Source organism: Juglans microcarpa x Juglans regia, chromosome 6D, assembly GCF_004785595.1.
Source record: "Juglans microcarpa x Juglans regia isolate MS1-56 chromosome 6D, Jm3101_v1.0, whole genome shotgun sequence".
NCBI lineage: Eukaryota > Viridiplantae > Streptophyta > Magnoliopsida > Fagales > Juglandaceae > Juglans > Juglans microcarpa x Juglans regia.
In genome coordinates, this window is record NC_054604.1 from 8,148,250 (window position 1) to 8,163,044 (window position 14,795).

The window sequence follows — 14,795 nt, forward strand, 5'->3', positions numbered from 1 at the left end:
TCTTTTTATTTAGCTTGTTGGCTTTCAGTTGTTGCTCTTTGCAACTTACCATATTTGTCCTTGTTTCTTTCTGTAGAATCATTTGCAAGATCGTGTACGCCAGAAACTTTTTTTTTCTGATTGAAGTCTGCATATTTATCACTGCAAAATGTCTGGTTTAAATAAATCTGCTGTGAAGATTGTGGAACATAACTCAGTTGATCCTAAAGATGTTGTTCATTCTAGCACAAACCCTGTTGACCATGTCGATGAGACGTTGGATGATAAGCAAAAACATAATTCCTCTGGGAGGACTTCTTTGGGAGCTTTTTCTAGCGTTACTTCATTTGCGACGCTCAGGAATGATTCCTGCTACTTAGTTGGATCACAACCTGTGCAAGAGGGGCATAACTATGATTCTTACATGATTGAGATGAATATGGAGAGTGTCAACAGGTGCCTGAAGATAGCTGAGGAAAAAAGACACGATGCTACCAAAACTTTGGTCACCTTGCAGCACCAGGGTGAGCAAATTTCCCAGACCCACATTGTCGCTACTGACATTGATCAGAATTTGGGAGTAATCTGTGACATGATCAATAAATCTAACACGAATACGATACCAAATTAGCAGATTTGAGTTTGATATAAATGGGTTCAGGTCAAAATAGGTTGACATATTAATACACGATTAATAAACAGGTCAATCCGCAATAACTAGCTTAAATTTTATTTCAAAATTATAATTTTATTATTGTTGGGTTGTAATATTAGTATATATTTATCAATATACTTATGTTTTTATTGTTGAAATTTTAAGTCTGGATCTATGTTTATATTTGTTGTTGTTGGTTTTGTAATATTAGTTTTATTATAGGTTAAAACTCAAAAAATATGGATATTTTTTATTAGTAGATAGTCTAATTTTTTTTTTTTTTTTGAGATATTGTGGCTAGCAATAAGTACAGATTTTAACTTTTTATGTAAAATTATGTTGAATCAGATTAAATGGATTATACGGGTCAGTTCAATTCATTTACATGAAACAGATTAAAATGAATCATGTCGTGTTGACTTTTTTTAATTAATTATTATCCAGGTCAAAATGAGTAAAATGACGCGACCCGTTATTTAAATGACTAATGTTAGGATTTGAAGGTCTTACCCGTTTAGCTTAACGAACCGTGTTTAAGTTGATCTATATAGTCAAATGTTTATAACTTGACACGACAAGAACACGACTTGAAAACACAAATTCCCAACCGTATTGCTCTTATTTGTCAAATCAAGATATCTACTTTAAGAAATTAGTTTATATGATAACACAAATCAAAGAGAGATGTTCTGCATAGATTTCCTTGCCTTATCGTTTGTGCTTCATCTGGCATTAACTTGAACTTTATGGGCTTTTACATGATATCTTAAAGTTATCGGATAAATTTCTAAAATTTGATTTTACCCGTTAAAAATACATTGGTGTCTTTGATGTTGTATACATGTGCATGTTCAATCTTTTTTCTTGGTATGTAGGTCGTCATTAATATAGGATATTGACTGCACGATGTATAAATTTGATTAGAAATCTTTTTTTCTAGCTTGAAAACCAAAGGAGTCGTATCTTTATATAATGACACTCAAAATATAATATAATAGACCATGCTTTTTGGTTGCACCATTCTTATCCAATTAATATAATATAATATTATACTTCCTTGAGCTTTCCAATTGTTGCCACATTGGGTGGAAAACAGTGAGAAAGAGTGATGGGAAACTTAATCAAGATGAGTACCATCAACTTCTAACTTGCTTCTTTGCCAACTCTATCACCAGAATTGTATAACCACCATGCTATTATCACCACAACTAACCCCAATGCTGCATCATCTACCTGCATTACCATCTCTCCTCAATTGGCACCACCATCTCATTGTGCTCATTCATTTTGTAGATTTGAGAGAGGGTGATCACACACCAAACGTATATCTCTTGGATTTGCATCTTCTTTATGATGATGGTTTCCATGAAGTTGTTGGTTGAGGAAGTGTAAAGTGACACTTCCTCAACCAATGTGCCTCTTGCCAATGGCCATGCTCCTTGCCAACCAGTATCTAGTGGTCTATAAATAGAGATCGAATGTACACAGTTTACTCACTTGCAATTCCTCTATTGAACACCATTATGTGGGACAAACACCCTAAATGAATTGTCTCCATTTTGCTAAAATGCCAACACGTTGTTGTTCTTAAATTCTAACATTGCTATAAAGCCCTGACAAGAGGCAAGTACTTAGTTTGACAACCACATTTGCATAACAAACCATTTATGAAGGCTTTTAAAATCAACTTAGAAAATTTTCCAAATCATAGTGGCAGGACTTAAATATATTGGAAATTTGAAAATTTTGATTACTAGTTACTACTTTGAACAAAACTATTCCAAAATTATCACTCAAATGAAGAAATGAACACCATCCAAAATTGAGAAACATAGAGAAGTTTCGGAAAATTTTCAAGAAATTTTTCCAGCTGGTTGCCTAAGTCCCTCACTATCGTCAAGGTTTGAGAGTGTCAGGGACACATTAGATATTGAGTTGTCACCGTCCAGTTCATCGGAGGAGGGAGAAAGTTGGAGTTTTACAAATTTGGACTCCAGCGAATGCAAGGTTGAAGACAACACTATTGGTCAAAACGACACCATTTCGACCAACGCTCTTTAAAATTTAGATTTTCTAAAACAACATTGTCATTCATCCGCACAAGAAGAATATTGACCAAAACGACAATGTCTTTGGTTGTTGCTAGCAATTCTTCTTAAGTCATAAACGACGTTGTTTCACTAAAATCCCAACACGACGTCTTTTCAAGGACTTTGGAGGCATTAAGCAAAGGCAAGACAACGACATTGTTTCATCTGAAGATGTGCATTGAGCCGTTAACCACGCCAAGATGGTCTGTTATGCCTGAACCCAATCTAAACCATTTGACTTGATTGTATGTTCAATCTTTTTTCTTAGTATGTTGTTCATCATTTATTTAGGATATCGACTGCATGATGTATAAATTTGATTAGGAATATCCCTGCTTCTAGCTTGGAAACCAAAGGAGTCGTATCTTTATATAAAGACAGTATAATAAAATAGACCATGCTTTTTGGTTTCACCACTCCCATCCAATAAATGTAATATATTACACTTCCCTGAGCTTTCAATTATTGCCACATGGGTGAAAAACAATGAGAAAGAGTGATAAGGAAACTTATTTAAGATGAGTACCACCAACTTCTAACCTGGTTCTTTGACATCTCTATCCCAAGAATTATATAACCACCCTGCTATTATCATCACAACAAATCCTAATGCAGCACAGCCTACGTGCATCACCATCCTTCCTCAACTGGCACCACCATCTCATTGTGCTCATTCATTTTGTAGATTTGAGGCGTGGTGATCACACACCAAACGGTATATCTCTTGGATTTGCACCCTTTTTATGGTGATGGTTCCCATGAAGGGTGTTGGTTGAGGTAGTGTCAAGTGACATGACTATTTGATTCAGTCAACGTGTTGTGCCTTTTGCCAATGGCTATGCACCTTGCCAACTAGTGCCTTGTGATCTATAAATAGAGATCAAATGTACACAATCTACTCACTTGCAATTCCTCTATTGAACACCATTTATGGGACAAACACCCTAACGAGATTGTCACCATTTTGCTAAAATATCAACACGTTATTGTTCTTAAATTCTAAAAGTAGTATCAGAACCACAACAAAAGGCAAATGCTTGGTATGACAACCACACTTGCATAATAAAACATTTATGGAGGCTTTCAAAATCAACTCAAAATTTTTTCCAAATCATGGTAGAAGGACTTGAATATACCGACAATCTGAGAATTTGATTACTAGTAACTACTTTAAACAAAATTGTTGAAAAATCTTCACTCAAAGGAAGAAAGGAATATTATCCAAAACCGAGAAACATAGAGAAGTTCCAAAAAATTTTCTTGGCCAGTCACCAAAGTCCCTCATTGTTGTTGGGGTTCAAGAGTGTCAGGGACACATTAGATATTGAGTTGTCACTGTTCAATATGCTGGAGGAGGGAAAAAGTTAGAGTGTCGAATTTGAACTCTAGCGAATGCGAGTTTAAGACAACACTATGGGTCAAAATGACACCTAGTCCTTAAAATTTAAATTTTCTACTAAATGACATTGTCGTTCAGCTGCGTGCCGATTCTTTTTCAGTCATAAACGATGTAGTTTCAGTAGAAGCCTAGCATGATGTTGTTTTGAGGACTCTAGAGGCATCGGGCAGAGGCAACGCGATAATATCGTTTCATCTAGAGTCGTGCATTGAATTGTTGACCGCCCCAGAAATGGATTGCCATGCCTGAACTCGGTTTGAACCGTTTGACTTGATTTTATGAACCGGTTCAGACCAATTTTCGTGTTTTTGGTCATTTAAGTCATTTTTACCCCCATTTGGTCCATTCAAAAGCCGTTACGCTTCTAGTTCGGAGCCAAATCTATATAGGGCACATGTTGTTTGAGAAAATTGTCAAAAGTTCCTTGAAAAATGAGCAACTTCAACAAGGAGAGTTCATGACAACACTCGATCGAGGCACCACTTCCATTATTATTTCAAGTCAAACATAAGGATTTCTAGGTAACCATCTTAGATTAAATTCAAGGGTTATAATTATAAATTTGTTATAATTAATTTGATTTTCATATTTTGTACTATTGTATTTCTATATTTGTAATAGAACACATCTACTATTTCTACATTTTTGTTGTTAATTTTAAGGTTTATTATTTATGGTATCGAAGAAAAGCATTGATCCCTCGCGGATTGAAAAATTAAATGGAATAAATTTTTGAGCATGGAAGAGACATATAACTTTTCTTTAACCCATGAAAATATGGAAAATAGACCAAGTGGAAGCGGAAGCGGTATAAGAAGTAGAAACAAATGGGAAGAACAGATTGGGTAAGAGCCTTGGTTTTACATTGCATGAATGATGGTATCATTCATCTTTTTTAATACTATAAAACTACTAAAGAAGTTAGGGATGCAGTTGAAGGTAAGTAGGATTGAGGTATGATACTTCCATTCAATTATTGTTAGATAAATATAATATAGTACTTGGATGAAAGCATGAGCGAGTACGTACTTCAAATGAAATTAATTACGAAAGAATTATTTGATGTTAGTCATCCTCATACTAAAAAAATGCAAGTTACAACCATACTCGATAGTCTTTTTTCATCTTAGAATCATATTGTTACTTCCTTAACACATAGTGGAATGAAATAACAATGACTTCACTTCCAGTAATTTTGGTACTTGAAGAAGAATGGATGAAGTGGAGGAACAAAAAGAATGGGTCATCGAATTTAATGATGACTCAAGACACATGTTCTCCACAGAACAAGATAAAACGAAAATAGTTTAAGAAAAAAAAATGGTTGAAAAATAGTCAAAGTAAATCATTTAATGGAAATTGTTTTTTTAAGTGTGGAAAGAATAGGCGTTACCAATCACAATCTACTAATAAGGGAAAAGCAAAAGAGTGTAAAGAGATTATAATGTCAATTAGCACATTCTGTATGATGATGATTTCCATGGGGGTGTTGGTTGAGGAAGTGTCAAGTGACCCAACCGTTTGATTCATTCAAAAGGTTGTGCCTCGCTAATGGTTCTACCCCTTACCAACCAGTGCCTTATAGTCTATAGACTGAATGTGTACAATTTACTCACTTGCAGCTCTTCTATCGAACACCCACATGTGGGAAAAATACCCTAACATAATTTTCACCATTTTACTAAAATACCAATATGTTGTTGTTCTTAAATTCTAACAATTTTACATTCCATAATCAAGCAGTGTGTGTATATAGTCTCAACAAAATATTCTATGCTCTAGGAATCAAGGTATTATATTATCAAGAAGCATGCTACTTATAGCTTGATAGAGTTTGTACTTCTTATTATAATAAGAGATGGAGTAGGTTATATTTTGAATTTCTACTATTGTTATCAAATATCACATGCCGAGTTTATATTATTGTTCTTGTATGCATGTTATGGGAGATGTAACATTTTATTCTGTCATTATTTTTTTGAGTCATTACCCATTTTCTCTTACACTCTCTCACTATCACTGTCACTCTCTCTCTCTTAGGCAAAAGCTTCGATTTTACATTGCATGAATGATGATATCATTCCTCTTTTTGAAAACTATGAAACTATTAAGGAAATTATGGATACATTTGAAGGTAATTATGGATTAAGGTCTAATATTTACATACAATTATTGTTAGATAAGTATAATCGAATTTGCAAAAAGAGGATGAAAGCTTGAAAAGTAAATAGGTAAAATACTCAACTATGGATTCATCACTATTGTTGTGTGTTCAAGAGGGAGATGTAGATTGGAGGAGTGGTGATCACACACTAAACAACGTATCCCTTAGACTTGCACCCTCTCTATGATGATGGTTCCCATGAGGGTGTTGGTTAAGGAAGTGTCAAGTGACAAAATCATTTGACTCAGTCAAACGGTTGTGCCTCTTGTTATTGGTTGTGCCCCATGCCAACTAGTGTCTTATTTGCCTTGTGGTCTATAAATAGATACTGAATGTGCACAATTTATTCGCTTGAAATTCCTCTATCACACATCAACCTGTGAGACAAACACCATATCAGGATTGTTACCATTTTTCTAAAACACAAACACATTGTTCTTAAATTCTAACAATTTTACTTTCCCCCATTAAGAAGTGTGTGTGGATATGATCTCAAGAAAATATTCTATGCTCTAGAAATCAAGGTAATATATTACCAAGAAGCATATTACTTATAGCTTGATAGAGTTTGTACTTGTTATTATGATAAGAGATGGAGTAGGTGATATTTTGAGTTTCTAATATCGTTATCAAATAGCACCTACCGAGTTTATATCATTGTTCTTGTACGCATGCATGTTATGTTTCTTGAAGATGTATCATTTTCTTCTTTGTCATTATTTGTTTGAGCCATTACCCTCTTTTCTCTCTCACTCTCTCTTGAGAGAGAGAGATTTCTTGATGGATTTGAGTTTCATAACTGACATTATGTTTTGTATCCAGTCTTTTCTGTTGTACTCTTGTTTGGTAAGATACATCATCAATACTTCGTTTTGTTGGACTTTCTTGTTAGATTATTTTTCCATCTTCCTCGAATTGTTTAAGTAGGAATAAAAAGTTAACTACAGTGAAATAAGCAGAAAATCACTGGAAAATGTCAAGATAGATGACCTGTACGCTCAAAATTCTCATACTTCTCAATGTCAAGTAGCATAGTCGATATTGTATTTGCACGGTTCTCTTGCCCATGGATGTGTACTTTGCATTATGTTAAGTTCTTTAATTCATATCCCAACACTCTCTAACTTCAATAGGAAAATGAATATTGTTCTTGCTATTCTCAGATACATGCTTAATCTTTATGTGCAAGGCTAGTACTTCTCACAGACAATATGTGAAGCTGTCAAGAGTATTGAACTCAAAGTCTTTTATAAATTATTGCTTTGTGCAAGAACATTTATAAAGTAAAACTTATCAATTTACTACAGATGATGATGCCTGTTATAAAGCCATCACATCTATAGGGAATTGAAGAAGAGGCTTTGTGACTTGTTGTGTTGTGAGTACAGTTTGTATCCGTGACATTTTTTTGTCACTGTAGTATCAATGTTTGGGTAGTCCTAAAGTCCAATAGTTTCACTTTTCTGGTATATGATTCAGGAAGTGATATAGATATTTATGTTCCTGAGCATGTTTGCTTAATAGCCAAAAGTGTTAAAAAGCCATGTAGTCTCTGTTTCTATCTCAGACTGTTAGTGCTTAAGCAGTTGAGAATATTTGTTATGTATTAGTTTTTAGTATAATGATTCATGCAAATGATCCATCTCGATCCCTTGTTTGCATGTTGTGTGTGAGATGTAATCCCTGTTAAGGGTACATATCAACAATACACAGAGTTAAATGATAACAGTTATCTCAAACAAGATAAGGGTCTGCACATCACCTAGAAGATCAACACTATTAGATATTCAAATACTGTAGCTAATCCCTTGTGATAATAATTTGTAACTACATAATACTTATAGAATCAAGGGTGTAATCCTAAATATATGATTGTGTATAGCGTACTTCCCTGTATAACTCAAACACTGATGTAACACTATAAATATATTCAGTCACACTCACTTTTTGTTAAGTTGTGAAACCAAAATAGTTTTGCAATATTTATATGGTACCAAAGCATTGTTGGCCAACGTCATTCCTATGATCATGGCCAATCTAGGTTCTATTCAACATCTTAATTCCATCCTCCATATCTACAACTCATTCCATCACCACCATCCTTCCATCATTCAACTCTATTTATGAGATTAAACATGATGACACTAACTATCTTGGTTGGGTCTCACAATTTCTCCTTATTCTTTTTAGTTATGATCTCTTGGGAATAATTGACGATACAAAACTCTATCCACCTAAATTCATCTCAGACACATATCATGATATTGGGAATGTCAACCCTGTCTATATCAATTGGTAGGAAAAGGACTAGCATCTATTAAGTTGGATCCTGTGTTCTCTCTCACCAACATTAGTCTCATCTATATATGACATTAGTACTTGTAAATTAGCATGGGATACACTTGTTAATCGATATGCTGCTATGTCTAGATCAAGGATCTCCCATCTCAAGCGACAATTGCAAAGTCTTAATCAAGGCACTAAATCTTGTCCCATGTGAAGATTTAATCTCCTTTGTTCTTGGAGGACTCAACTCCACATATAAGTAATTCATAACTGTATTCACACTTTCAATTCATGAACATGACATGTCCTTTTTAGACTTCCAAGTTGAGCTACTAAATCATGAAATCCTCCTTGAGACCCAACATCAACATGTTGTTGTTGCTGGTGTTAATGGATCCTTTGTCTTTTACACTACCAAACCCTCTTCAAATAACTTTACTCATTATCCATTTCGTATCCCAAATTCTCAAACAATGAAAAAGGCAATCAAAGACCACAATCAAATGCACATGACTCCAACCCACCCAAATCTCAAAATCTCTTAGTTGGTAACTCAGGCAGCAGATCACCTTGCCAAATATGTGGTAAAAGCAATCATCGAGCTCTCAATTACTTTAATCACATGAACTACTCCTACCAAGGATGTCACCCACCTGCACAACTGGCAGCCATAACACCTTAGACCAACACTCAGTTTAGTAATGCAGACTGGTTTCTTGATAGTGGTGCAAATGCCCACATTATACCTGATGCAAACAACATCATCAATCGACAAATTTTCGAAGGGATTGAGACAGTAGGCGTAGATAATGGCTTAGGTTTGCACATCTCTCATACAGGATCTTCTTATATAAAATCCCAAACATCTAAACTTCATTTATACAATGTGCTCTATTGTTCTACTGCATCAGCTAACCTACTATCAATTAATTAATTTTGTTTGGATCATAATTATCACTTTCAACTAATTGGATTTGATTACACTGTGGAGGACAACAAGACATGCATGGTACTCCTCCAGAGTCCCAGTAAGAACAGCTTATATCCTATTTAACTTGCTGCAAATAAATCAAGGGGTCTCACAACATTACTTGGTGTCAAAGCCTCTACTAGCACCTAGCATCTATGACTGAGACATCCTTCAAAGTCAATCCTCCAACATTTACTTTAGAGTCATCAGCTTCCTTTAAGTGCTTCTGTGTCAAAAGGGCATGTTTGTAAATTTTGTCAGCTTGGCAAAGCTAAACAACAACCGTTTTTCAGATTCAACTAGGATCTCTATCTCGTTTGGATTCGAAGATAAGTTGAGATGAGTTGTGAATAACAGTGAGATGGGTTGTGAATAGTAGTGAGATTTGTGAGTTAAAGTTAATGAATAGTAGTGAATAATAGTGAGATGAGTTGAGATAATTTGTGAATCCAAACCGGACAGATCACACTTTTGATGTATAATCGTGGGTCCAAATTCTATGTAATCTTTTTAGATGATTTTAGTAGATTCACATGATTGTATCCTATTTCAAACAACACTCAGAGCTAAATGATAATAGTTATCTTAAACCTAGAAGATCAACACTATCAAATATTCAAATACTGGAGCTTATCCTCTGTGATGCTTATCCCTTGTGATAATCCTCTGTAATAATATAATATTGATAGAATCAAGTGTGTAATCCTAAATATATGATCGTGTATAGCATACTTCTATGTACAACTAAAACACTGATGTAACACTATAAATATATTCATTCACTCAATTTTATTATGTTGTGAAACTAAAACATTTTTACAATATTTTCATGGTACCAAAAAACTGTGTCAAAAGGGCATGTTTGTGAACCTTGTCAGCTTAGCAAAGCTAAACAACAACCATTTTCAGATTCAACCAAAATCTCTAAGTCACACTAAGAGATTAATTCATTATGATGTTTAGTACTTACCTATGATGTCTAATCGTCGGTCCAAATTTTATGTACTCTTTATAGGATTTTAGTAGATTCACATGGTTGTATCCTATTTCAAATAAAGCTAAAGTTTTCAATTGCTTTCTTAAATTCAAGCTTCTAGAAGAAAACTATTATGTTACACTATTAAATAGCTGCAATATCTCAATGGAGGTGAATATGCCTCTATCCAATTTGAAACCTTTCTTAAGTCAACACAACATTTTTCATAGATTAACGTGTCCTCACACCTCTCAACAAAACTGTATTGTTGAGAGGAAGCATGGAAATATTGTCGAAACATAACTAGCACTTTGTCAAACCTACTGGGCAGACTCATTTCTTATTGCAGTATACTTCATTAATAGATTATCATTTGCAGTTTTGAACTTTGAAACACCATTCTTTAAGTTTTTTGGTAAAAAACCAGACTACAGTCTCCTTTGTATGTTTGCCTGTATTTGTTATCCCTTATTAAGAGCTTATGCAGATCATAAGCTAACATATCACAACAAACCTTGCATCTCTTTGGGGTATTGCTCTAATCAACAAGGTTATAAGTGCTTTGATCCGTGCTCACTAAAGGTTTATTCCTCTCGGAGTGTTGTGTTCAATGAGTCTAAATTTCCAGCCAAGTATTCAACTATTCTACAAGGATTACTGTCAGGTCACCACTAGCTCAAGTAGTCCTTACTTTGAAATTTCAACTTATGCATCTACCTTCTCTTCCTTCTACTAAGACTTCTACTCAGGCCACGTCACCTTATACACAATCACCACCTTCTGACTTCAACCCTCCTCCAATTCACTAAACCAGCACAACCCATCCACTAAGGTTGCGTTTGGATATTGAACTGAGTTGAGTTGAGATGATAAAATATTGTTAGAATATTATTTTTTAATATTATTATTTTTTTGAGATTTAAAAAAGTTGAATTATTTATTATATTTTGTATTGGAATTTGAAAAATTTGTAATGATGAATTGAGATAAGTTGAGGTGAGTTGAGTAACCAAACGAAGCCTAAGCCTAGATAAGTTGAGTGCGATGGAATATATTTGTAACACTATAAAGTTGACTATGTTCCATGCTCGAACTAAGTATATTAAAGTTGACTTTCACTTCATCTGTGAGAAACATTCAGCTGTGTTTCATCTCCACTATTCGATCCCCTCATTATCTATATTTCTAACGTCACAATATTATTAATCAATGTTAAGGTTTTTGCTAATTATTTAGATTTATCATATTACTTTTTAAATGAGTAATAATAAAAAGTAGACCATCATTTACTACCATTAGTCCCACTCTGCAAGCATGAAAATGTTTAATACCTCTTAATTTTTTATTTTTTATTTTATTTTTTTATTTTTTTATCTATGATAATGATTATTCTAAGGATCATAAGTATTACCACGTCAATAGAATGGGACTAACAAGAAGTTAGCGGTATAGTTTCTTGCATTTTTTTAATATCTTTTTAGTATTATTTATTTTTAATACCACCATGGCATTTGAGTAACATGAATTGTCACATTAATTTAAGAATAATGTTAGGGATATAAATATTTTGCAACAAAACGTAAATTGACATGATAATGTAATGTGAAACTACTACGTAGCAATACTCTTGTAAAAAGGCCTAAAAGAGGTTGAAATGTGCGCTCAAACAAATATACAACGATTATAATAGCAAATTTTTCAAATATTAGCTGAAAGGCTTGACATAATGATTGATACGGACAAGGATGATACTATCAGAGGAGGGTGTGAACAAGGTAAGCTTGGACAATCACATTGGCTACGAAATAAAGTGGAGAGTTAGAACGAATGTACCTAAGCTAAAGATATATGAATTAAAATCCAAAATTCATAAGGGGAGTAGAAGAATAAGAGAAAAGTAGGAGAAATGATGCGATGGTCGTTCATCCATGATAATGGCAGGGAGCAAAAACCTCAGAAAGAGGGCGGTCATGAAAAGATATTTCTATATAATAACTTTAGTCTCCCATCCTTTTTTTTTTTTTTTTTTTTTGAAATCTCATGCATCACTGTAGTGTTAATAAAATTTAGAAAATAGAGTAAGCTTATTTGATCTCATGATTTCTAAAACAAATGTTTATTGTTGTAAAGGCAATTTATGCGATAATTCAAAAATTGGATTATTGAGTTTTATATTTACAACAAAGCTTGGAGATTGCAACAAGTGGGTGCTAACTAAATTGAAAGGTAAAACTTGAAAGTGTACACTCTCATCTACTTAGTTAAAGGAGCATGGAACCCCTTGGAAAAAAGGGGAGAAAGCATGAATATATAGATAAATTCCAAACTCAGTTATTTGTGGTGACACATGAGTAATATGCATATGTGGGAATGCGGTGCTAAATGTTGGGTGAGAGAAGTGGAGCTTTAAAGGGATTTTAATAAGATTTGAAACTAGACAGTCCAAGACTTTGGAGTGTTTTGTCGTGCTAGGTCACTGATGTATCATTATCTCTATTTGATCCCAACAATGGATTGGATTGTTGAGCCCCTTTAAATCTATATGAATTTGGCATGTGGGGTAGTGGAGGGTAAAAGGTAATAGTTCTCCAAGCACTCAAGAGTAAAGAGGGTTATTGAGTGAAATAGACTTTTAACAAGTTTTTTTTATTCTGGGAGTTCACTTAAAAAGCATGATAACATTTACTTGCTTTGTAATATTCTTCAAAATAAGTATGTTAATTATTAGAAGTACGCTTCGGAACTATATAGAAGGTAGGGGTTACTGCCTCCCCCAAAAATTAATATACTATATAAATTATTATATATATATTTTTTGTATAACTGAAATTGCCCCCAATACTCAGGTAGCCTCCAAAACTTTTATTGAAATTGTCCCCCCCCCCCCCCAATACTAAAATAGCCCCCAAATTGTATAAAAAAATTAAATTTAATATAGATGACTTTCACTTTACCTGACACCCTAGACTCTAACATCCTACAATACTCAAACACCATCACTCTAACTCTAGTGATTTGACATGCTACTAACTGATCAACACAATTTTTGATTTGAACATAGCTTTCGGCATGGGATTAATCTAATATTTTGACTTTATATTCTGACACACACATTATCAATTCATCACATATATGATACCGTGTATCTCTCTTTCTCCATTACACAACCCATCTCTTTAAGCTTTCTTCTCAGTCTCTACAACACTAACGCTAGAGCGAAAGTACAGATGCACAGACCAAAGTTTCCAGTTAGTTTTCTCCTAAAGCAGCCCCCACAGTAAAACTATATTTACAGTTTTGAGTATGTTAATCTAAACATGTACAGTGTACTGCTGTACATTATTATTATTTACTTCCAAGAACAACTATATTTTATTTCATTTCATCTTTGTAGTAATGTTCTAAATTCATGGATCTAGAAGTTTATAAATCATGATGATTATAATTTATCTTAAGCCCGAGCCATTGATGAGCCACAAATTTTATTTATTTATTATTATTTGTGATGACCCATTGATTATAATTTATTTGTGAAAGACTCATATGGTTTTTTTTTTGTTCACTTACTTGAGCCTGAGCCATTGATGAGTCACATGTTTTTTCTTTTTATTTGTGATGACCCATTAATTATAATTTATTTGTGAGAGACTCACATGGTCACATGTTTTTTTTTTTTTTCACTTACTTTTATGAAATTTATTTGTTATTCACATTTTTTTTTGTTCACTTATTAATAGTAATACAAACTATATAAAAAAATCTAATAACTTTATATCATTACTTATTAGATACTTCTTAGATTTATTTTTTATCTATAAATTTTTCTTAAAGTATAGAAAAATATGAGTAAGCTGAGAACAATTGATTCTTTTTTTAAAAAGAAAGATGTGGACAATTCGGAGAGTAATATACGTTTAGAGAGCTTGGTAACAACGGAACGTGATACTTCTGTCACTGATGAGAGTCCCTCTAAAACTTCAAGAATCCAAATTGAAGAGATGGATGCTACCTCTTTAGGACGTGATCTAGGATTACTTCCACAAATATGGAAATTTCCTATTAACATACAAGATGAGATTTGAGTGCTGGTCCATATCTACCTAAACTTTCAGAATATTTATTTTCAGGAATGAGCAATCAACGTTGCTGATTTCAATTTTATTGGTTTCAAATATATTAAAATTGGTTGGAGTACTCACCATCGAAAAATGTTATATTTTGTCTTCTATGCTATGTTTTTGCTAAGAAATCAACGGGCCGTCCTAGATCAGATGCA

General features: G+C 33.7%; 1 protein-coding gene across 1 annotated transcript; it reads left to right on the top strand.

Moving 5' to 3' along the window:
* Positions 1 to 148: 148 nt before the first annotated feature.
* Positions 149 to 610, top strand: LOC121235356 (SNAP25 homologous protein SNAP33-like). The gene has a single exon (XM_041131705.1). It carries the CDS (start codon positions 149 to 151, stop codon positions 608 to 610), a length of 462 nt encoding a protein of 153 aa, XP_040987639.1.
* The last annotated feature ends 14,185 nt before the right edge of the window (positions 611 to 14,795 follow it).

Coding starts and splice junctions, on each gene's coding strand:
- LOC121235356 (XM_041131705.1), top strand. CDS start 149: ATGTCTGGTTTAAATAAATCTGCTGTGAAGATTGTGGAACATAACTCA.